This window comes from Bos indicus x Bos taurus, chromosome X (assembly GCF_003369695.1).
Source record: "Bos indicus x Bos taurus breed Angus x Brahman F1 hybrid chromosome X, Bos_hybrid_MaternalHap_v2.0, whole genome shotgun sequence".
In the NCBI taxonomy this organism is placed as follows: domain Eukaryota; kingdom Metazoa; phylum Chordata; class Mammalia; order Artiodactyla; family Bovidae; genus Bos; species Bos indicus x Bos taurus.
Genome location: NC_040105.1, coordinates 95,197,964 through 95,221,572, shown reverse-complemented (window position 1 = coordinate 95,221,572; position 23,609 = coordinate 95,197,964). Strand labels below are relative to the sequence as shown.

General features: G+C 43.1%; 2 protein-coding genes across 3 annotated transcripts in view; both read right to left on the bottom strand.

Moving 5' to 3' along the window:
• The window catches only part of GPRASP1 (G protein-coupled receptor associated sorting protein 1), a 32,298-nt gene extending 14,420 nt beyond the window's left edge, over positions 1–17,878 (bottom strand). Inside the window, 2 exon segments of the mRNA XM_027533466.1 lie at positions 10,614–17,473; positions 17,794–17,878. Of these exon segments, the coding sequence (XP_027389267.1) occupies positions 13,048–17,148 (4,101 nt within the window). The 5' untranslated portion in view covers positions 17,149–17,473; positions 17,794–17,878 and the 3' untranslated portion in view covers positions 10,614–13,047.
• The window catches only part of LOC113886865 (protein BHLHb9-like), a 107,553-nt gene that overhangs the window by 37,544 nt on the left and 46,400 nt on the right, over positions 1–23,609 (bottom strand). Inside the window, exon 1 of one of the 2 annotated variants that reach the window (XM_027533469.1) lies at positions 10,614–10,694. The exons of the other annotated variant lie outside the window; for it this stretch is intronic. The gene's annotated coding sequence lies outside the window, so the exon portion shown is untranslated. Of the gene's footprint in view, positions 1–10,613; positions 10,695–23,609 lie in introns of those variants that run through there. 2 annotated transcript variants of the gene reach the window in all.

Here is a 23,609-nt window from a genome sequence, read left to right as displayed (position 1 = left end):
AGTCCGTTGGACTGCAAGGAGATCCAACCAGTCCATCCTAAAGGCAATCAGTCCTGAATGTTCATTGGAAGGACTGATGTTGAAGCTGAAGCTCCAATACTTTGGCCATCTGATGCGAAGAGCTGACTCATTTGAAAAGACCCTGATTCTAGGAAAGATTGAAGGAGGGAGGAGCAGGGGACGACAGAGGATGAGATGGTTGGATGGCATCACCGACTCAACAGACATGAGTTTGCATAAAATCTGGGAGTTGGTGATAGACAGGGAGGCCTGGTGTGCTGCAGTCCATGGGGTTGCAAAGAGTTGGACACAACTAAGAGACTGAACTGAACTGAACTGAACTGAAATAGCAAGGAGGGAACACAGCTCCAACCATCAACAGAAAATTCGATTAAAGATTTACTGAGCATGGCCCCACCCATGAGAACAAGACCCAGGGATGCAAGGATTCTTCAGTATTTGCAAATCAACCAATGTGATCCACCATGTTTAGAAATTCAAAGATAAAAACCATGATTATCTCAAAATATACAGAGAAAGGCTTTGACAAAATTCAACACCCATTTATGACAAAAACTCTCCAGAAAGAAGGCATAGAAGTAACATACTCCTACATAATAAAAGCCATATACAACAAACCCACAGCAAACATTATCCTCAATGGTGAAAAATCGTAAGCATTTCCTCTAAAATCAGTAACAAGGCTACAGTGCCCATACTCAACACTACTATTCAACATAGTTTTGGAAGTCCTAGCCACAGCATTCATAGAAGAAAAATACATGAAAAGAATCCAGATTGAAAAAGAAGAAGTAAAACTCTGATTGTTTGCAGATGACATGATTCTGTACATAGAAAACCGTTAAAGATACAGACAGAAAATTAATAGAGCTCTTCAATGAATGTAGTAAAGTTGCAGGATAAAAAGTTAATACACACAAATCCTTTGCATTCCTATACACTAACAATGAAATAACAGAAAGAGAAATTAAAGAAGCAATCCCATTTACCATTGCATCGAAAAGAATAGATAGGAATAAACTTACCTAAAGATACAAAAGATCTATATATAGAAATCTAAAACACTGATGAAAGAAATCAAAGATGACACAAATAAATGGAGAAATATACCATGTTCATGGATTAAAAGAATCAACCTAGTGAAAATGAGTATACTACCCAAAGCAATCTATAGATCCAGTGCAATCCCTATCAGCTACCAATGATATTTTTCACAGAACTAGAACAAATAATTTCACAATTTGTATGGAAACACTAAAAACCTCAAATAGTGAAAGCAATCTTTAGAAAGAAGAATGGAACTGGAGGAATCAACCCTCGTGACTTCAGACTATACTCCAAAGCTAAAGTCATCAAGACAGCATGGGATTGGCACAAAGAGAGAAATATAGATCAATGCAATAAAACAGAAAGCCCAAAAATAAATCCACACACCTATGGACACCTTATCTTTGACAAAGGAGGCAAAGCAATACAATGGAGAAAAAACAATCTCTTTAACAAGTGGTGCTCGATAAACTGGTCAAGCACCTCTAAAAGAATGCAACTAGAATACTTTCTAACACCATACACAAAAAGAAACTCAAAATGGATTAAAGATCTAAATGTAAGACCAGAAACTATAAAACTCTTAGAGGAAAACATAGGCAGAACACTCTCTGACATAAATCACAGCAAGATCCTCTAGGACCCACCTCCCAGAGTAATGGAAATAAAAACAAAAATACACAAATGGGACCTAATTAAACTTACTTGATTTTACACAATGTGGAAACTATAAGCAAGGTGAAAATGAAGCCCTCAGAATGGGAGAAAATAATAGCAAATGAAGCAACTAACAAAGAATTAATCTCCAGAATACACAAGCAGCTCATGCAGTTCAATAGCAGAAAAATGAACAACCCAATCAAAAAGTGGGCAAAAGAACAGATATTTCTTCAAAGAAGACATAGAGATGGCTAATAAACACATGAAAAGATGCTCAACATCGCTCATTATTAGAGAAATGCAAATCAAAACTACAATGAGGTATCATCTCACACAAGTCAGAATGGCCACCATCAAAAAGTCTACAAACAATAAGTACTGGAGATGGTGTGGAGAAAAGGGAACTCTCTTACATTGTTGGTGGGAATGCAACCTGGTACAGCCACTATTGAGAACAATGTGGAGATTCCTTAAAAAACTGGGAATAGAACTGCCATATGACCCAGCAGTCCCACTGATCGGCATACACACTGAAACCAGAATTGAAAGAGACACATGTACCCCAATATGCACTGCAGCACTATTTACAACAGCTAGGACGTGAAAGCAACCTAGATGTCCATTGGCTGAGAATGGATAAGGAAGTTGTGGTACATATACAGAATGGAATATTACTCAATAAAAAGGAATGCATTTGACTCAGTTCTAATGAGGTGGATGAAACTGGAGCCTATTATACAGAGTGAAGTAAATCAGAAAGAGAAAGAAAAATAGTGTATATTAGTCCATATATATGGAATTTAAAAAGATGGTAATTACAATGCTAATGCAAGGCAGCAAAAGAGACACATATGTAAGGAACAGACTTTTGGACTATGTGGGAGAAGGTGAGGGTGGGATGATTTGAGAGAATAGCATTGAAACATGTATTTTGCCATATGTAAAACAGATGACCAGTGCAAGTTTGATGCATGAAGCAGGGCACTCAAAGCTGGTGCTCTGGGACAACCAAAAGGGATAAGGTGGGGAGGGAAGAAGGTAGGGGGTTCAGGATGGGAGGACACATGTGCACCTGTGGCTGATTCATGTTGATGTATGGAAAAACCATCACGATATTATAAAGTAATTATCTTGCAATTAAAATAAATTGATAAAAAATAATACAAAAAATACAAGCAACTCATGTGCTCAATACCAGAATATCAGACATCCCAATCAAAAAGCAGGCAAAAGAACTAAACAGACATTCATCCAAAGAAGACATAAAGATGGCTAATAAACACATGAAAAGATGCTCAACATCACTCATTATTAGAGAAATGCAAATCAAAACAACAATGAGGTATCATCTTACACCAGTCAGAATGGCCATCATCAAAATGTCTACAAACAATAAATGCTGGAGAGAGTATGGAGAAAAGGTAAGCCTCTTACACTGTTGTTGGGAATGCAAATTGGTACAGCCATTGTGGACAAGTGTGGAAATTCCTTAAAAAACTGGGAATAGAACTGCCACACAACCCAGCAATCCCACTGCTAGGCATACACCCTGAAGAAATCAGAATTGAAAAAGACACATGTAGCCCAATGTTCATTTTAGCACTATTTATAATAGCTAGGACATGGAAACAACCTAGAGATATTCACCAGCAGAACAAAGGATAAGGGAGTTGTGGTACATATACAGGATGGAATATTACACAGCTATAAAAGGAATGCATTTGATACATTTGAGTCAGTTCTAATGAGGTAGATGAAACTGGAACCTATTATACAGAATGAAGTAAGACAGAGAAAGACAAATACTGTATGCTGCTGCTAAATAACTTCAGTCGTGTCCGATTCTGTGTGACCCCATAGACGGCAGCCCACCAGGCTCCCCCGTCCCTGGGATTCTCCAGGCAAGAACACTGGAGTGGGTTGCCATTTCCTTCTCCAATGCATGAAAGTGAAAAGTGAAAGTGAAGTCGCTCAGTCATGTCCAACTCTTAGCGACCCCATGGACTTCAGCTCACCAGGTTCCTCTGTCCATGGGATTTTCCAGGCAAGAATACTGGAGTGGGGTGCCATTGCCTTCTCCAAAATACCATATATTAATGCATATATATGGAATTTAGAAAGACGGTAACAATGATCCTACATTCAGGGCAGCAAAGATGATACAGATGTAAAGAACAGACTTTTGGGCTCAGTGGAAGAAGGCAAGGGTGGGATAATTTGAGAGAATAGCATTGAAACATGTATATTACCATATGTAGAACAGATGCCAGTGCAAGTTCGATGCATGAAGAGGGTTCCCAAAGCCGGTGGTCTGGAACAATCCAGAGGGATTGGGTGGGGAGGGAGGTGGGAGGGCGGTTAAGGATAGTGGGCACTCATGTATACCTGTGGCTGATTCATGTCAATATATGGCAAAAACCATCACAATATTGTAATTACTCTCCAATGAAAATAATTTTATATGCAAATATTCTAAACAAAATGGTAGCAAACTGAATTCAATAGTACATTGAAAGGACCATATTCCATGATCAAGTGAGATTTATATCTGCAATGAAAGCATGGCTCATCATATACAAATCAACAAATGAGATACAGTACATTAACAGAAGGCTTCTCAGGTGGTTCTGTGGTAATGAATTTGTCTGCAATGCAGGAGATGAAAGTTCAACCCCTGGTCAGGAAGATCCCCTGAAGAAGGTCACTCCAGGATTCTTGCCTGGAGAATTCCATGAACGGTGGAGCATGGCAGGCTACGTTCCATGGGGTCGCAAAGAGTCGGTCACGACCGAGAGACTAACAGTTTCTCTTTCACTAATATCTAAAACATATCAGGAATCATACAATTGAATAGTAAAACTAATAATCTGATTTTAAAATTGATAAAGAACCTGAATAATTTTCTACAGAAGAAATATAAATGGCCAACAGTTACATGAAAAGATGACATCACTAATGTCACGAAAAGATGACATTACTAGTCATGAGGGAAATGCAAATCAAATCACAATGAGGTATCACTTCGACCAGTTAGAATTATGATTATCAAAAATACAAGGGATAACACATGTTGACAAGAATATAAATAAAAGCAAAACTCTTATACACTGTTGGTGGGAATGTAAATTAGTGTAGCTACTATGGAAAGCAGCATGGAGGCTTTTCAAAACTTTTTTTTAAATCACCACATGATCCCATCCCACTTTGGTGTATATATTCCAAGGAAATGAGGTCACTATCTTTAAGAGATATCTGTACTTCCATGTTCATTTCAGCGTTATTCACAATAGACAGACACAGAAACTACCTAAATATGCACTGACAGATGAACTGACAAAGAACCTGTTATATATGACTATATGTGTATATATATATATATATATATATATATGTAACATTTATGCTGCTGCTGCTGCTAAGTCACTTCAGTCATGTCCGACTCTGTGCGACCCCATAGACGGCAGCCCACCAGGCTCCCCCGTCCCTGGGATTCTCCAGGCAAGAACACTGGAGTGGGTTGCCATTTCCTTCTCCAATGCATGAAAGTGAAAAGTGAAAGTGAAGTCACTCAGTCCTGTCCGACTCTTAGTGGCCCCATGGACTGCAGCCTACCAGGCTCCTCCGTCCATGGGATTTTCCAGGCAAGAGTACTGGAGTGGGGTGCCATCGCCTTCTCTGAACATTTATTCATATATGTAAATAAAATGTAGTCATGAGAAAAAAATTATGCTATCTGACATAGCAACATAGAGAGATATTCTTTGGCCTGCCCAACACACTTTTCCTTTTTGAAACTCCAAGAGAATTTCAAAGGAGTTATATGAGAATATTAGTAACCCTCTACCTCAATCAATATAATAATATTAAAGATAAGATAAAATGACAATATTAATTGGAGAGTAATCAGGTATGAACTATAGATATTACATTTCAGATAACCCACGATATTTATTATAAACTGCAATAAGTAAGCCTGTATGCTTCTAACAGCAAAGAGAATTTACCTCAGAAACATATTTGAAGATAACCATATACTATAAAAGAGACATGGGAAATTGTTGGAGTAGGGGCATATTACTTAATAAAACATACTGGTATTATGGGGAAAGAATCCATCTGCATTTCCCTCTACATATCACAAGCCAAAATTCATTCTAGGTAAATGAGTATTTATTTTTCTTTATCCTTCTGCATCTTTTGAAATATTTACGATATCTAATCTTCCTGAAATTTGATCACATGTATTGTGACATAACATTATCTGTTTTCCCAAATGATTAGCTAATTATTCTAACACCATTCACCAAATGTGTAGAAAGAATTAGCATAGCAGATGTAAGATTGCAAGCTTTATAAAGACTTACTTGCAAGGCTGGCCTTTGGTTGGATTCTGTTAACTTGGATTTAAAGAAGGTGTCCACTATTCCCAAAACAGATTATGATTGGCTCACTGTGCCTAAACTCTCTGTGTGAACAATACAGTTTATGCTAAATATTAACACCTTTTTTCCTTCTGGGAGTCTCGAATTTTGGTGCATGCTAGGCAAAAGGTACCTCCCTCAAACCTTGGGCGCTGAGTATCTAATAAGCTTCCTTGATAAATAATATTTCACACATGTTGTCATAAATTATTGAAGGAATTAAGTGTATCCTGTGGGACTCCACTGGCAGAGAAATATTGGAAGTTTTCAGGAGTTTATTTTGAACTTTGCTCCATGCACTTTTTTCCTTTCACTGATTTGGTTTTGCATTCTTTTGTAATAAATCATAGCTGTGAGTACAACTGTATACTGAGCCTTGTGAATCCTGCTAGTGAATCACTGAACATGCTGAGGATCCTGGGCACACTGAATCTTTCACTTTTCTCCATGAATTTTAACTGCCACCCTAATATAAATACCCACATATATGTGGAAACATATGGGCTCTCTATCTGTATTCCATTTAACTTTTCCCAAGTAGTTCTACTCTATCAAGAGATTTGACAAAAATTTTAAAATTCTTTGTGGGAAAAACACTTTCCAACTTCCATATTATTTTTCTTTCAAAATTCCCTGAACTATTCACAGGCTTGTGTGTATGTAGAAATCAATAAGAAGTTATTGAACTTCTAAGAACCTCTAAATCAAGAACCTCTAAAAGGCAAATGATAAAAGCTTACAAATACTCTGCTTACAAAAAGAAAACCCAACTGGCTAGGTTTAACCTCTGAAACATCTGAAAGTAGGTTTAACCTCATTAATAATACCAAAATAACAAGGCAATACCATGTTCCCCAATTCCATTAGTAAAAGGCTTAAAATTTTTGCTGATAGGCTTATAGACATATGTATCTACTAAGTTCACTATACGTTTCTAAGACAGATTACCCAGCCCACAGCCCCATCCTAAAGGAAGAAGTCCTTGCTTGATTCTTGAGTAGGCATGACCAAATGGATAAGCACTAGACACCTGAAGGTGAGAGTTCATGGAACTGGTGAAAGGGATCAGCAGTGTCACTATGAGGGGGATAGATGGCCTTCTAGAAAATATTTGAAGAATGGATAGGCCTCTGACAGAGATTACAGGGGGCTGGAGATGATGAGTGAGAAAGGACAAGTGAATGAGAAAGTTGACCTCTCCAGGTACAAGGAACTGTGTGAATAAGCTATAGTGAAGATGTCTGTGAAAGCCTATTTTGTGTGATCTATAAAATGCTATATAATGTATGCTCTACCCTAAAAGGCATTAGTTAAAAAGGTTTTAAAGATGTTCTAAGGTATATTCAAGGTACAGATATTCTTTATGTTATACAAACTCTTCCTGAGACCAGAAAAAGAACAAAAGCTATCCTAACTCATTTAATGAAGCAAATATAACCTTGAAACTATAATAAAACTACAGCATTAAAATATAAAATCATAGGTCAGTATCATTAATGAAAAAAATGAAAAAAACTGGCAAGTTGAATCTAGTAGTATATTAAAAAACAGTAACAACAAAAATACTGTGAAAGAATGTCAAGGAGAGAGGCATAACCATAACTGCAGTCAGATTTTAGCACAAATACAGACAAAATAAGTAAAGATATATAATAGAAGACTTAAACAAGATTATGAACTAACTAGACCTAACTGTGGAGAAGGCAATGGCACCCACTCCAGTACTCTTGCCTGGAAAATCCCATGGACGGAGGAGCCTGGTGGGCTGCAGTCCATGGGGTCACGAAGAGTCGGACACTTACTGAGCGACTTCACTTTCACTTTTCACTTTCATGCATTGGAGAAGGAAATGGCAACCCACTCCAGTGTTCTTGCCTGGAGAATCCCAGGGACGGGGGAGCCTGGTGGGCTACTGTCTATGGGGTTGCACAGAGTCAGACACAACTGAAGCGACTTAGCAGACCTAACTGACATTTATAGAAAAGTTTACAGGACAACAGAAAGATACATAATTTTTTCTATTGATATATTAACCAAATATATCAATAGATATATTTACTAAAATAGACCATATTCTGGGCCATAAAGGAACATTCAATAAATTTAAAAGATTCAGACCATACAGAGTAAGTTCTCTGACCAGGTCAGTACTGTAGAAATATATAACCAAAACATATCTGGAAAAACCTCAAATATTTAGGAACTACATAGCCTATTTCTAAATAATTGTTGGATAAGAGAAGAAAATTAAAAAGAAATTAGTATATAATTTCCATTGAAAAATGAAAACACAACATATCAAAATTTGTGGGATGCAGCTTAAGCAGTATTAGAGGAAAATTTACAATACTAAATTGCCTGTATTAGAAAAACGACAGGTTCAAATTAATTGACCTCAGCTTCTATTTCAAGTAGCTAGAAGTAAAATAGTAACAAACACAAAGTAAACAAAAGAAAAAAATAAGAGCAAAATCCAATATAAAATAGAAAACACAAAATTTTTTAAATCAATAAAATTAAACACTAGCTTGTTGAGGTCAATAAAATTGATCAGCCTCTAGCCAGAATGATAAAGGAAAACAAAAGAGAAGACACAATTACTGATATCAAGAATGAGAGAGATGACATCACTAGATAACAAACATCAAAAGGATAATAAATTTATTGGCAAGGCTGGAGGGAAACAGACAACCCATAAACTGCTGATGGTAATGAAAATTTGTAATATCCCTTTGGAGGGATATCTCAGAATATCTAATAAAACTACATATGTATTTATCATTTGACCAAACATCCTCATTTCTAGGAATCTACCTCTAACCATACAGAAAGTATAATTGCACAAGGTTATTCTTCCAGCACTGTTGAAACAGCAAAATATAGGAAAGAAATACCCATATACAGGAGAGTAACTGAAAAAATTATAGCAGTGATTAGAGAAGGGAATGGCAACCCACTCCAGTATTTTGGCCTGGAGAATTCCATGGAACCTGGCAGGCTACACTTCATGGGATCACAAAAAGTTGGACATGACTGAGTGATTAACACATAGCAGTGACACAATGGAGGATTATGCAGCTGCAAAAAATGAAAAAAAAAAAAAGATTGCTACATACTGCTGCTGCTGCTGCTAAGTCGCTTCAGTTGTGTCTGACTCTGTGCGACCCCATAGATGGCAGCCCACCAGGCTTCTCCGTCCCTGGGATTCTCCAGGCAAGAACACTGGAGTGGGTTGCCATTTCCTTCTCCAATGCATGAAAGTAAAAAGTGAAAGTGAAGTCGCTCAGTCCTGTCCGACTCTTAGCAACCCCATGGACTGCAGCCTACGAGGCTCCTCCATCCATGGATTTTCCAGGTAAGAGTACTGGAGTGGGGTGCCATTGCCTTCTCCATGCTATGTACTAATTGGCTTCAAATCTGTAAAATGTGCAGATAAAGAGGTTAATGGGATTAGTCAAATTTTTTTCTAACTATACTCTCCTAAAAAAAACTTTGGTATCCTGGAAATACCTCATAAAGCTGAGCTCTGATCAAAATGGATTAGCACAAATAAAGGAGTACCACTAAGGATAGATGCAAACCACCAAGAGTCATTGGCCAGAAAACAAAGACAAGGAAAAGAGCAAAGAGTCAGTGGAAGGGAACCTGTGAGAAAATTAATAAAGCAGTTCCTGTAGGTGGTTCCCAGAAAGACCCTCCTCTAGGCCCAAGACTGGAAAAGGGAGGGAGCCTCAGATGGAGCAGGTAGAACAATGACCCTTGTGTCTCTGGATGGGAACGGTTGAGGGTTCAGAATCTCATTTCCAGGGCAGATCCCTAGGATGCTGCTGCCTGGGTTGAGATCCAGGGATCCTCTTGAGGGTTGAAAAGCTTGCAGATATCCCAATGAGAACCACTATGTGAAGGGCCCAAAGCATCTAGGTTCCCTCTTCATGAGTGTGTCCTCTCTCCACTATACTAGAGCTGCCCAGGTTGAGGTTCATGCCTCTCTTGCATCTCCAGGCACCTGGAACCTTAGAGCAAAAGTCACCTCCGTTACTCTCTGATCAACCTCATACCCACTCCCACCACTAACTTGCCTGCAATATTCAGTCCAGTCATCCCCACTGTCTGACAGAAGAGAGAGTGCCAACTGGATGGGAGGAAGGGAAGGGTATAGTACCCCAAAGATCCCATCTGATCCCATCCCTGCCTCTCTAGAGCCAGCACTATGGGTGTACACAAATTGGGTGTTCACATATTGTCACTTCACCGTGTCCTCTTTCTAGGCACCCCTGAAGCCAACTGCTTCCTCGTGTCCACCTCCCCTACCCAAACAGAGAAACAGTCGCGCCATGCTGGGTGGGGTGAGGGGCATTCAGAAAGCAGGAGGGAGCACGAAGGTCCCAGGCGCTTCCTCCACGAGGATCTAGTCTCTACTACCACCTCCCATGGATGCTATTTCCCGGCTGGCCTCGAACCCACCTCCTCCAACAGCGGGCGCTGCTTCTCTCCACATACGCCTCCCTCAGGATGACTTCCGGCCTCTTGAGCTCCTGGACAAAAATCAGGCCCCAGCTGACGCTCGCGATTGTGTCCTCTGCCAACAATTACCATAATCCTGGGCACCTGAAGAATTCGTTCTCAGGCTAGTGCAGCATGAAGAGACACCCACCCACCCACCGTTACATCCTACCACTCCTCTTACAGCCGACTGTCAAGCGTCAGGTGCAAGTCTTTCCCGACCCTTTTCAGTGCTTACACACTTCTACGCTGGTCCAAGCGAGAGTGCCGTCATGTGACCCACCCTCAGCCTCACGTGACCGCACATTCAGCATGTCTGCCGCAGCCCTGAGTAGCAAGCAAGGTACTGTCTTCTGCCTCTGGGGCTGAGCTGATTGCTAGAACAACCTGAAGCTCCCGGTGGTGGTGAAGATAGACAGCTGAAAGGAAGGCTGGATTGGAGCCAACGTTTCCAGTCCTAGGCCTGGGCTTTGCTCTGTAGGAACACAGGGCTGGCGAGGAACACTCCATGAGGAGTTCAGAGACCAACTGACTTTTAATATTCTGTATAAAACTCTTTTGAGTAGACTCCGGGAGTTGGTGATGGACAGGGGAAGCCTGGCGTGCCGCAGTCCATGGGCTCGCCAAGAGTCGGACACGACTGAGCTACTGAACTCATGAGACTCGGGTGATGTATTAAAACACGTGCAAGATCTATCTTGAAAATACTGATAGGCAAAACAAACACTCACTCTCCAATTTCCACCACCAGGACGATCTCTGTTATCACTTCTGGTTTGTGAATGGATGAAATCTGCCACTTTGCCCTACTTCCAAAAATCTTACAGCCTAGAGTCTTATAGAAAAAAAAATTTTTTTTTCCATCCTGAGACAAACCAAGGTGAATAAAAATTCGTATATTTTCCTTTAGCCTGGACTCCCTCCTACCCCAAATCAACATAATCCCTGACTTCTAATCCTGTCTGAAGATAATTATTACCTTTGTGAATCCGGAAAAAAAAAAAAAGGTGTACCATAAAGTCAGAAACTTTAGAAAGTTTACAATTTACTCCTTTTAAAATAATTATGCATTTTTATTTGGCAACCCAGTCCTAAATTGTAGTCTCTCACACTTCTTTACTCTTTTGACATGTTTTAAATGGTTATAAGATTTTCCATAATCAAATAATATACATTTCATAAATTCAGTCCATTTCACACATTTAGGGAGTATCATCCTTCCATATATTTTACCAGTCTTTTCTATTTCATCAAATATAGAAGGCATGAGCTTTTCTTAGCCAATTAAAAAACCTGTATATCATCACTCTTAGTAGCTGTATGCTATTATCTTAACATTCTCCGTGAAGAAATGGTCTTCCTGACAGTTAAATTTGTGTGCTTTCTGGTCTTTTCCTTTTAACTTGTGGGCCAGTGGTCTCCAACATTTCTGGCACCAGGGACCACTTTCATGTAAGACAAGTTCTTCACAGACTGGGGGTGGGGAGGGGACGAGGATGGTTCAGTTGGTAATGTGAGCAATACAGGAGGGCATGGTTCAGACAGTAATGCAAGGGATGGGCTGAGCTCAGAGGAAGCCTTCTGCTCACCTCCTGCTGTGTGGCCTGCTTCCTATCAGGCCACAGACCAGTACTGGTCTGCACCCCGGCCCCCTGCTTTAGGCAGTATCAAAGAAACACCCATACTTTGAATTGCAAAATGCAACTTCTCAGCTCTTCGACACTTACCTCATTTTATATTGCTTAATACTTAATACTCCTCACAGCCACTCCAGGCAGACTGGATAACTCACTCCCACAGGAGCACTTTTCCAACTGCGAGCTTTTCTTCACAACATCCAACCTCTTCCCTACATTTCAGAGCCCAAATCAATTGGGTGCTTTTTTTCTAAATCATACCCTGAGTATCAACCCATGGTAATATTTGCATTTATAGATATAAGAATAAGCTTTTTCAAGGAGCATTATTATTCATATGTTAATTATCTCTATGTTGTCATGTGTTATCTTGGCATCTATATTTTAAGTTCAAGGAGAAGGGTGATTTCTGCCTACTTAAACACAGAACTTTATTGAAAACAGGACATGACTCAAATCGACATCAGTAACACCAGAACAATCAAAAGGGTAGCTTACTTACGATGGCTCAATTCACTGTAAGTTTAAATACTAAATTCACAATCTGGACAAAAACAAATATCAACAAATGTGCTTTCAGTTTTAATACTTGTTTGGCATCAGAAGATAGACCCAGCTCATACAAAGTTGGGCAAAATTAGTATCAGCATTAAGGATGTACATTACAACATAGAACCAACTTTGAAAACATTATTCAAGGATCATAACTCAGGAACATAAGGATAATCAGAGCCAAGTAACTAATCATACTAATTTTTTTAGTCTGCCTCGGGGTCCTTTTTATGATCTACTTTGCCTTGCAGTTCCTTAGCAAATTTTTCAACTTCATGGAATGCAGAAGTAAGTGGCTCAAGACTGAAATCATCATCAGTGAACAATGCCTCTTTTTTTATATCATTACCAATATTCTCAAGCATTGCTAGAACAACTTGAATATTATCATTTGTCTCTTTCCTGCTAAAAAGGCCCATAAATTCTGACACTGCTTTAGCATTGAGTAGTTCTTTTGTCATGACAGAATTTTCAGACAAATTCAACAGTATTTTCAAAACATGAAACCTTGTTTCAGTATTGCCTGTGGCTAATAACAAAAGAAATCCAGATAGATACCTGGCAACCAGTGTGTGATAGTCAGTGGCTCTAGTGAGGTGTCTAACCATCTTTATTCCAGATAACTGCTCAGGGGAATCCAAGCTATAAGCAAGAGTTTCCTCACATACTTGACATACATATGTCTGAATTATGTTCAGATTTGGGTAAGGTGGAGCCATGTGAATCATATTCTCTAAAAACCTTGTCCAAACTCGGGAGGAGGGATAATTGAGCAAGGTTTCAATAAGTGAGACAACACCTGAATTGTGAATGAAATCATGAGTATATTGAAAAGTAGTTCTCATACCCATTGCAATTTTAGATATTTCATGAATAAAAGGATCTCGAATTTTGTCCATTAATAGGAGTTCTTCTTCAAACTCTTCAGGACCAATTTTAAGCTCACACTGTATGCAGCTGCAGGAGCAACTCTCAGGCTCTGCACTCTCCTTGGTCCTAAGATGCTCCCAAATTTGCACGACTGACCAGCAGAATGGATCATACTGAAATGGGAACTCGGGGTCAGGTTGATTAGCCTGAAGCAAAGATTCCTGGTCTTCCCCTTCTAGGCTCAGTTCCATGTGCTTTGGCTTTCCTCCAAACATTTCAGAGAATAGAAATGCTGCTTCTTTTGAAAATCTAAAGGGGCTTGGGGATGGGAAGCCAACCATACCCCATGGACCAGGCTTGAACTAAACAGTAACCTCCTCCCAGCTCTGGGGCCTGTGTGAAGCATCAGGCTCCTGCTCAACTGAACATCTGGATCTGCAAATGGCCCTGTACACAGGGCTAGGATCTGATTCAAAATGGGTCTCATCTCCTGCCCAAAACCAGGACCCCACAATGGCCTCATCCTCCTCAGCTATTGTCCTGGACTCATAGTTGGTTCCAACACTAGTCCTGTTATTGTCCTCATTTTTAGCCATAAACCAGGACCCAACAACTGTCCCTTCCTCATTTTCTGGCCTAGACTCAGAGGTGGCCCCAGTTTCAGTCTCACTAATGTCCTTCTCTCCAGACAAGAACCATGACTCAACAATAATCTCTTTATCATCCTCTGGCTTAGATGCACAGCATGTTTTGGCTTCTACATTGACTTCTTTTGCATCCCAGAACCAGGATTCAAAAATGGTTTCCTCTCCAGACCTTGATGTGGTCTCTTCTACTGCCTGAGGTCTAATGTCTATACTCTCTTCTTCAGCCCAGAACCAGGACCCAACAATGATTTCCTCCTTTTCAGCTCCATGCTTAGACTCAAAACTAGCCCCTGCCTCCAGACTGGTCTCTTCTTCAGCCCAGAACCAGGACTCAACAATGACTTCCTCCTCTCCAGCTTTTGGACTGTATTTGCTACAAATGTTAGCCTCGTTCCTAATAGCCTCTTCCCTGGCCCAGAACCAAGACCCAACAAAAAGTTCTTCTTCAGCTGCCAGCCTGTCCTCTTCTCTAGCCTCCACTTCTGTTTTAAGCCTGTCTTCCTCCCTAGCCCAGAACCAAGAGCCAATAATGTCTTCCTCTTCAATATCCAGCCTGGATTCTTCTTTGTCTGCAGCCTCTATAATGGCTTTATTCCCTTTCCAGAACCAGGATGTGATCATGGTCTCCTCTTTGGTAGGTGGCTTGGCTTCTTCTTCAGCCCTATCATCTGTACTGCTTTCTTCCACAGCCCATAACGAGGGACCTACAATGGTCTCTGGCCCTGTATATTTTATGGACCAGAACCATGAATTAACAATGTCTTGTTCATCCTCTAGCCTAGACTTCCAGCTGCCTTCATTGGCAGGAAACATACAGGGACTTTCTCCTGACCAGAAACCAGACTCACTGTTAATCTCTTCAGCAGCTGTCATAAATTTACACTGGGCACCAGCAGCATACTTCATACGGATCTCTTCAGTGGTCCCAAACCAAGACGATGTAATACTCTTTTCCTTGTCCTCCAGGCTAGACTTATTATTCACTTCAGCCCTCCCACAAGCTTCTACTCCAGGCCAGAACCATGACCCAATAATTGGTTCCTCCTCCTCAGTCCCTGGCATAGTATCACAGTTGACTTCAGCCCCAGAATCCATGTGGGCCTGGTTTCCAGCCCAAAACCAGGGCCAAAATATTGTCTCCTCTTCAGCTCCTGGCCTGGCCTCTTCTCTGAACTCAGCCACTGTACTGATTTCTTCTCCAGCCCAAAACCAGGGGCCAATGACCTCTTCTTCCTCAGACTTTGGCCTGGACCCACAGTTGGCCCCAACCCCAGCTTCTACACTGGCCTCATCACTGACCCAAAACCAAGACCCAAAAATGGGCTCTTCTTCAGCCTCTAGGTTGGTTTCTTCATTAGCCCAGCAAAAACTGGCAATGACCTTTTCTTTGTCATCTGTTAGCAATGATTTGGAAGTGGCATCAGCCTCAGTTTCCACACTGGTCTTTTCCCCACTTCCAAACACGGAACTGCCAATAGGCTCCTGCTCAGCCTGTGGTCTGAATGTACCACTGGTTTCTTCTTCAGTCCAAAACCAACTGCCAACAATGGACTCATCCTCCACTTGAGAACCAGTGGCCCCACCAACTATGCTGGAGTCTTCCACAGCCCAGAACCAGGCCCCGGTGAGGAACTCTTCCTCTGGCCTGGCTTCTTGCTTGGCCCTGGCTCTGGCCTTGATTTTGGCTTCTTCCTTTACCACTGCTCTGGCCCTGACCTCTTTCTTGGACTTGGGCTTGACCAAGTTATTAGTCTTCTCTCCAGGCAGGAACCAGGGCTCTTTTTTGACTACATCCATAGACTCAGACATGAAATCAATGGAAGTTTCTTGCTTGGCCCTGTGCCTGGCGCTGACATTGGCCCCCTTCCTGGCTCTGGGTTTGTACCTACCCTCCTCTCCAGCCCAAAACCAGGATTTGACATTGTCTTCACATTCAGACCCAGAACTGGATTCAGAGACTTCTTTCTTAGACCTAAACCAGGACCTACTATTGGTCTCTTCCCTAGGCCTAGACTGGATATTGGTCTTTTCTCTGACCCAGAACCAGGATTTCTTGATAGATTCATCTTCAGAACCAGAACTGGAGGCAACATAGAGTTCCCAACTGGTTTTGGGCCTAGACATAGCCTCTTCTTTGGTCATGTGCCTAGACCTAGTACTGGCTTTCACCCTATCTCTAGGATGAAGCCTTGTACTGACCTCTTCTCTACTGCAGAACCAGGAGTTCATAAAGGATCTATCCACCCATCTGAAATCACAATTGTGAAAGGTCTCTTTTTTAGATGTAGGCCTGGGATGGCACCAAGACCCCATATTGGTCTCCTCCTCTGACACAAGCAAATACTGGATTCCTGATTGGGACTTGACCTTAGTGCCAGGAAAGGACTCAGCATCCATACTGGCCAGTTCCCTAACCATAGATGAGGTCTTAGGTTTTGCAACTGACCCAGACTCAGTACTGATCAGCGGCCAGGCTACAGCATTGTTTTGGAACACTCCCTCTGTCTTCAGTAGGACCTCAGCATCAAACTCAGTCTTGGCCCATGAATAGGTTTCATTCATGGACATTTCTACAGTGATTGCCTTGGCCTCACTCTTAGGATGTGTCTCAGTTACTGCCACGGTCTCAGTTTGGGGCCTTGCTCCAAGCATTACCTGGGCCTGGGTCCTAACCTTTGGTCTGACCACCATTGGGACTTCATTCTCTCTTTCAGTCCCACCAGCAACCTCTTTGCCAGGCTTCTTTTCAGGCTTGGCCTGGACACCAGTCTCAATCTCAGCCCCAGTCATAGTACAGTTACAGAGGAGACCTGAATAACTACAACTATCCCAGTCTCAGCTTCTACCACAGATTTCTCACTATTTTGTGCCTTCACACTCTAATTTTTTGATGATTCAGGTGATACAGCTGGAAAGAAAAGTTAGAGCCAATCACCAGTCCAGCAGTCAATAAGCCTCCTTTCCAATCCCAGCCTCAGTCAATATTACAGTCAGAGTGAAGAGAAAACACAACCAAGCTGGGAGAGGATGGATGGTTCCTGGGTGGGTACACACCTGTTGAAGGTGGTGCTCAGCAGCAATTTCACCACCACCAGAGCTGCCACTGGAAGTCAATCTGGGAAGTGAGAATGACATGGCAGTTTGAGTCTTTTCCAACTGTCTCACTCCATGCAAAAACTCACATAGAGAGACTACACCTTAAATGCTTGGTGGGAAAGTTAGGCTATTAAAGTCTATCACTTTCATTTTGTTTACAGTTTTTATCCCCAGAGCTGCCATATTACTTTGCCTATTATAAAATAGGTATGAAGTTGGTGGAAAAGTACCTTGGCAATGAGAGAGGCTGAGGAGCCCCAAGGCCAGACCCTAGTCACTGCTGGACTTGTGTTGGTCTCCTCTACCCCACCCAAAAGTTGTACCCACTCCCATACCAACCTGCACTGATGTAGCACAATTTCTTGCTCCTTTCCTTGATTCCAGTGGTGTCAAACTCTACAGCAGCCTGTAGGCTATCCTGAGAACAAGTAAACATATAAGAGAGACTGGAGCCTGACTGCTAGAAAGACAAGCAAGAACCCTGACCCTGATACAAACATCTTACTCTTTTAAAGGTCTAATGTGCCTAATATTTTCTGTCTCCTGGTCTCTACTCTCAAGTCTTTCCCTCCCATTCACAGCCCAGTCCACACCTACTCCAATATTCCTGGTATGCTGCTGCTGCTGCTGCTAAGTCGCTTCAGTCGTGTCCGACTCTGTGTGACCCCATAGATGGCAGCCCACCAGGCTCCCCCGTCCCTGGGATTCTCCAGGCAAGAATACCGGAGTGGGTTGCCATTTCCTTACCCTGTAGGAAACGCGAGGGTTTCTGTGGCAGTGTGCAAATTTGACATGGAGTAGGTGAGGTAGAGAAGGCCCTGCAACCACTTAGATCAAAGATATCTGCCATATTACTCTGTAGCTGTCTCCTGTATTGCCCCTCTTTGCACAAACCTCCAGAGATTTGAACCGGACTCCTCCGCCTTTCCTTCCTTGCAGAAGTGACCAGACTTAAAGCAGGTCTATGGAAAAACAAATGAAAAGGTAAGGCAGTCAAGAAATAATAGCAGCAACTGAGTACTTGGGGGACAGACAAACACCACAAACATAGGAGTTCCCAAGTTACCTGCCTTTTAACATTTAAGAGTCCCATTAGGTAGAATATTTCCTTTTAACTTAGGCCATCTGGATCAGGTTTCTGGATAACCACTCAACATCATATCACACTCCTCCTCTTACTCTCTTCTTCAATTCTGAAGATCCACCACTTGTTGTTCACCTCCTTTGTGCTGCACAACAAATTGGGGGAAAAGCACCCACATATTCTAGGTTGTGTAGTGGTATTTGTATTTATGACTTCTCTTGTACCTTTATCTCCCAGTCCAGCTTTTCCACCTCCAATTCTGGATAGAGGAGAGAGAGGAAGGCAAGGGAGGTGTGTAGAAACCAGGTAGATAGAAGAATTTTAGAAAGTATTCCTGGATGCCTGACCTGCGCTGGTCGCACTCACCCCACCCTGATTTAGATGTCCAGTCAATGGTTGCTGCCCACCCTCAACCCTTCATTCCCCACACACCTTCAGAAAAACAGGTCATTTTCCCATTCCTTGTTTTCCTCAAGCCTCTCCTCTACAGATGCACCCCATGGCCTGAAATTGCCAGACCTACTGCACAGACAGGAGACTTTGGCATCAAAGAGGTGCCTGTGGGAAGGGACAGCACCCAGCACGCGGGCCCAACAGGGACCTTGGCAGAATCATGGCCCGGGCTGCTCCCGTCCCGGCTCCCTCTGCCACTTCAACCATAACAGCCTCCCACACAGCCCTCTCCCCGCAAAGGCACGGTCGAGGGCGGGGCGCAGGCACCCGGAAACCCCGGCGGGGACTAGTCGGCGCCGTATGCCTCCCCAGCATCCGAGGGAACCCTCCCACCACCACCCCGCCTGTGCCGGTCGCTGCTGTCTCAGCGCCAAGGATCCTCTGGCGCTGCGCACTTCTCTAAGGATTCCCGCTCCGACCCGCTAGCCTTCCCGTCCTCAGGCTGCCAGGGGTAGCTGTGAGCCGGTCGTCGCCCCGCGACACCCTCACTTGCCTTCGCGGGTGCAGGGTCCCGATGGTCGTCCTCCCACTCCGGTCGCAGTTCCTCTTTCACTTCCCACCGCTCTCCGTGTGGGTAGAACAGCAAAGAGGCGTCTGGCCCCCTGCGCCAAACCAGGCAGAAGATGTGTAGACTGCAGCACCGACCGCTCGCAGCGAGGGTGTCGGAGCGGGGGGTGGAGGGATACAGCACGAATGGGTTTGATACCCCCGCACCCAACCCCCACCAAACCCAGTGTAATTCCGACCCACAGGGGGCGGGGCTGGGAATAACGCCAGCTTGAGGGGCGGGGCCACGCCAGCCCGCCAAGCCAGCCCTCCACTGCCCCCTGTGGGGTGAGCCCCTCCCGCCACGCTTCTGGTCCTGCAGCACAGAAGGGTCACGGGTGGCGCGGGCGGACCGGTCTGGACGGGTTGCATTGCAGGGAGCGGCGGATGGATACAGACCGCCCCGCAGAGAGAGAGAGAGAGAGAGAGAGAGAGAGTTTATGTGTGTGTGTGTGTGTGTGTGTGTGTGTGTGTGTGTGTGTGTACCTGCAGAGTGTTCTGTGTCCGCCTCCTGGGAGCGGCGGATGGATACAGACCGCGACGCAGTGTGTGTGTGTGTATGTACCTGCAGAGTGTTCTGTGTCCGCCTCCTCCCTTCCCCCATCACGCTGGCCATCCTTCTTGGGCGCGGGTGGCTGGGGGGCTGCTTTCACCTTCAGGGGCCGTGGACTGGAGGAAAGTGGGAAGGGGAGCCTGTGGAAGCCGAGCCCCTGCCCCTAAGGGAAGGCAGCCCCTGATAGACCTCTGGCTGAGGAGACAAACCACTTGTCTGCGCCAGTGTCGTCATTCTTTCTGCCACACTGCTGTTCTCTCAGTCGCTGTGGTGGCACACTTTACCATTTCACTGTCTGCACAGTTGCCCAGGAAAGAGGACCTTTCCCTGACAGGACCCGCACCTGCTCAGACAATCCTGTTTCTCACCCCCCAGCAAGGGGTCAGGCACCATGTAGGGACAGTCCTGGCTCTTCCTGGCTTCTGTCTGTCAGGTCATCTCTTGCAGGGGATTCCAAGGGCTCATCATTTTGGCAGGGTAGGAATATGCCAAGGATTAGAACCAACTGGGATCTTACACGCTTGCCATACAAACCAGTCTACTTCCCCCAGCCATTCTTTGGAGAAGGCCCCACCAAACACTTAAGAGAGAAACCTGCTGTTTCTTGAATCCTCTGATTCCTGCACTTCTACATCCCCCCTTTAGTCTCCATCCCTGTCATTTGTGCTCTGTTGGGCAAAGAGCAACCATGGTTAAGAACATCTCTGGTTGAACACAAACCTGTTGGCATTGTTGCCCATTTTAAAACCCAACTAAATGGCACCCTCATGGTGGTAGGCTGAATAAAGATCTCCCAATGATGTCCATGGGCTTCCCAGTGGCACTAATGGAAAAGAACCCACCTGCCAATGCAGGAGACATAAGAGACCCTTTTCCTATTTGCAACCTTCAGGACTGTAAGATAATATTTTATTGTTTTTGGTTTTTTTTTTTTAAACCATCAACATTGCAGTAATTTGTTACAGTAGTTCAGTTCAGTTCAGTCCTCAGTCGTGTCCAACTCTTTATGACCCCATAAATTGCAGCACGCCAGGCCTCCTTGTCCATCACCAACTCCCAGAGTTCACCCAAACTCATGTCCCTCAAGTCAGTGATGCCATCCAGCCATCTAATTCTCTGTCGTCCCCTTCTCCTCCTGACCCCAATCCCTCCCAGCATCAGAGTCTTTTCCAAGGAGTCAACTCTTCACATCAGGTGGCCAAAATATTGGAGTTTCAGCTTTAGCATCATTCCATCCAAAGAAATCCCAGGGCTGATCTCCTTAGAATGGACTGGCTGGATCTCCAGCCAGGGGACTGGACTGGGACTCTCAAGAGTCCAAGGGACTCTCAAGAGTCTTCTCCAACACCACAGTTCAAAAGCATCAATTCTTTGGCGCTCAGCTTTCTTCACAGTCCAACTTTCACATCCATACATGACCACTGGGAAAACCATAGCTTGAACTAGATGGACATTTGTTGGCAAAGTAATGTGCTTTTGAATATGCTATTTAGGTTAATCATAACTTTCCTTCCAAGGAGTAACTATCTTTTAATTTCATGGCTGCAATCACCATCTACAGTGATTCTGGAGCTTCAAAAAATAAAGTCTGACACTGTTTCCACTGTTTCCCCATCTATGTGCCATGAAGTGATGGGACCAGATGCCATGATCTTAGTTTTCTGAATGTTGAGCTTTAAGCCAACTTTTTCACTCTCCTCTTTCACTTTCATCAAGAAGCTTTTTAGTTCCTCCTCACTTTCTGCCATAAGGGTGGTGTCATCTGCAAATCTGAGGTTATTGATATTTCTCCCGGCAATCTTGATTCCAGCTTGTGCTTCTTCCAGCCCAGCGTTTCTCATGATGTACTCTGCATATAAGTTAAATAAGCAGGGTGACAATATACAGCCTTGACGTACTCCTTGTCCTATTTGGAACCAGTCTATTGTTCCATGTCCAATTCTAATTGTTGCATCCTGACCTGCATATAGGTTTCTCAAGAGGCAGGTCAGGTGGTTTGGTATTCCCAGCTCTTTCAGAATTTTCCACAGTTTATTGTGATCCACACAGTCAAAGGCTTTGGCATAGTCAATAAAGCAAATGTTTTTCTGGAACTCTCTTCCTTTTTCCATGATCCAGCAGATGTTGGCAATTTGATCTCTGGTTCCTCTGCCTTCTCTAAAACCAGCTTGAACATCTGGAAGTTCATGGTTCACGTATTGCTGAAGCCTGGATTGGAGAATTTGAAGCATTACTTTACTAGCCTGTGAGATGAGTGTAATTGTGCAGTAGTTTGAGCATTCTTTGGCATTGCCTTTCTTTGGGACTGGAATGAACACTGACCTTTTCCAGTCCTGTGGCCACTGCTGAGTTTTCCAAATTTGCTGGCATATTGAGTGCAGCACTTTCACAGCATCATCTTCCAGGATTTGAAATAGCTAAACTGGAATTCAATCACCTCCACTTGCTTTGTTTGTAGTGATGCTTTCTAAGGCCCACTTGACTTCACATTCCAGGATGTCTGGCTCTAGGTGAGTGATCACACCATCGTGATTATCTGGGTTGTGAAGCTCTTTTTTGTACAGTTCTTCTGTGTATTCTTGCCACCTCTTCTTAGTATCTTCTGCTTCTGTTAGGTCCATACCATTTCTGTCCTTTATCGAGCCCATCTTTGCATGAAATGTTCCCTTGGTATCTCTAATTTTCTTGAAGAAGTCTCTAGTGTTTCCCATTCTGTTGTTTTCCTCTATTTCTTTGCATTGATAGCTGAGGAAGGCTTTCTTATCTCTTCTTGCTATTCTTTGAAACTCTGCATTCAGATGCTTATACCTTTCCTTTTCCCCTTTGCTTTTCGCTTCTCTTCTTTTCACAGCTATTTGTAAGGCCTCCCCAGACAGCCATTTTGCTTTTTTGCATTTCTTTTCCATGGGGATGGTCTTGATCCCTGTCTCCTGTACAATGTCACGAACCTCTGTCCATAGTTCATCAGGCACTCTATCTATCAGATCTAGTCCCTTAAATCTATTTCTCACTTCCCCTGTATAATCATAAGGGATTTGACTTAGATCATACCTGAATGGTCTAGTGGTTTTCCCTACTTTCTTCAATTTCAGTCTGAATTTGGCAATGAGTTCATGATCTAAGCCACAGTCAGCTCCCGGTCTTGATTTGCTGACTGTATAGAGCTTCTCCATCTTTGGCTGCAAAGAATATAATCAATCTGATTTCAGTGTTGACCATCTGGTGATACGGGATCCAAATTCTATCACCATCCTGATAAAGTCCATTTCCCTTCACTTTCTTGAATTGGACTTCCGCCCCCAGGAGGATCAATTTGAGGGCTCATCTCTCACCACTATAACTACCCTCTTAAGAGCCTACTCTCTTTGCTAAAGAAGAGAAATTTTGCAATCATCTTTGAGGTTCCTCTTGGAGAAAGTCCCTATTCATTGAAAATCACTTGATGCTTACCAGGATGGAAAGGGAACCTTATTCACAGCACAGCAGAGGATGAGATGGTTGGATAGCATCATTCGACTC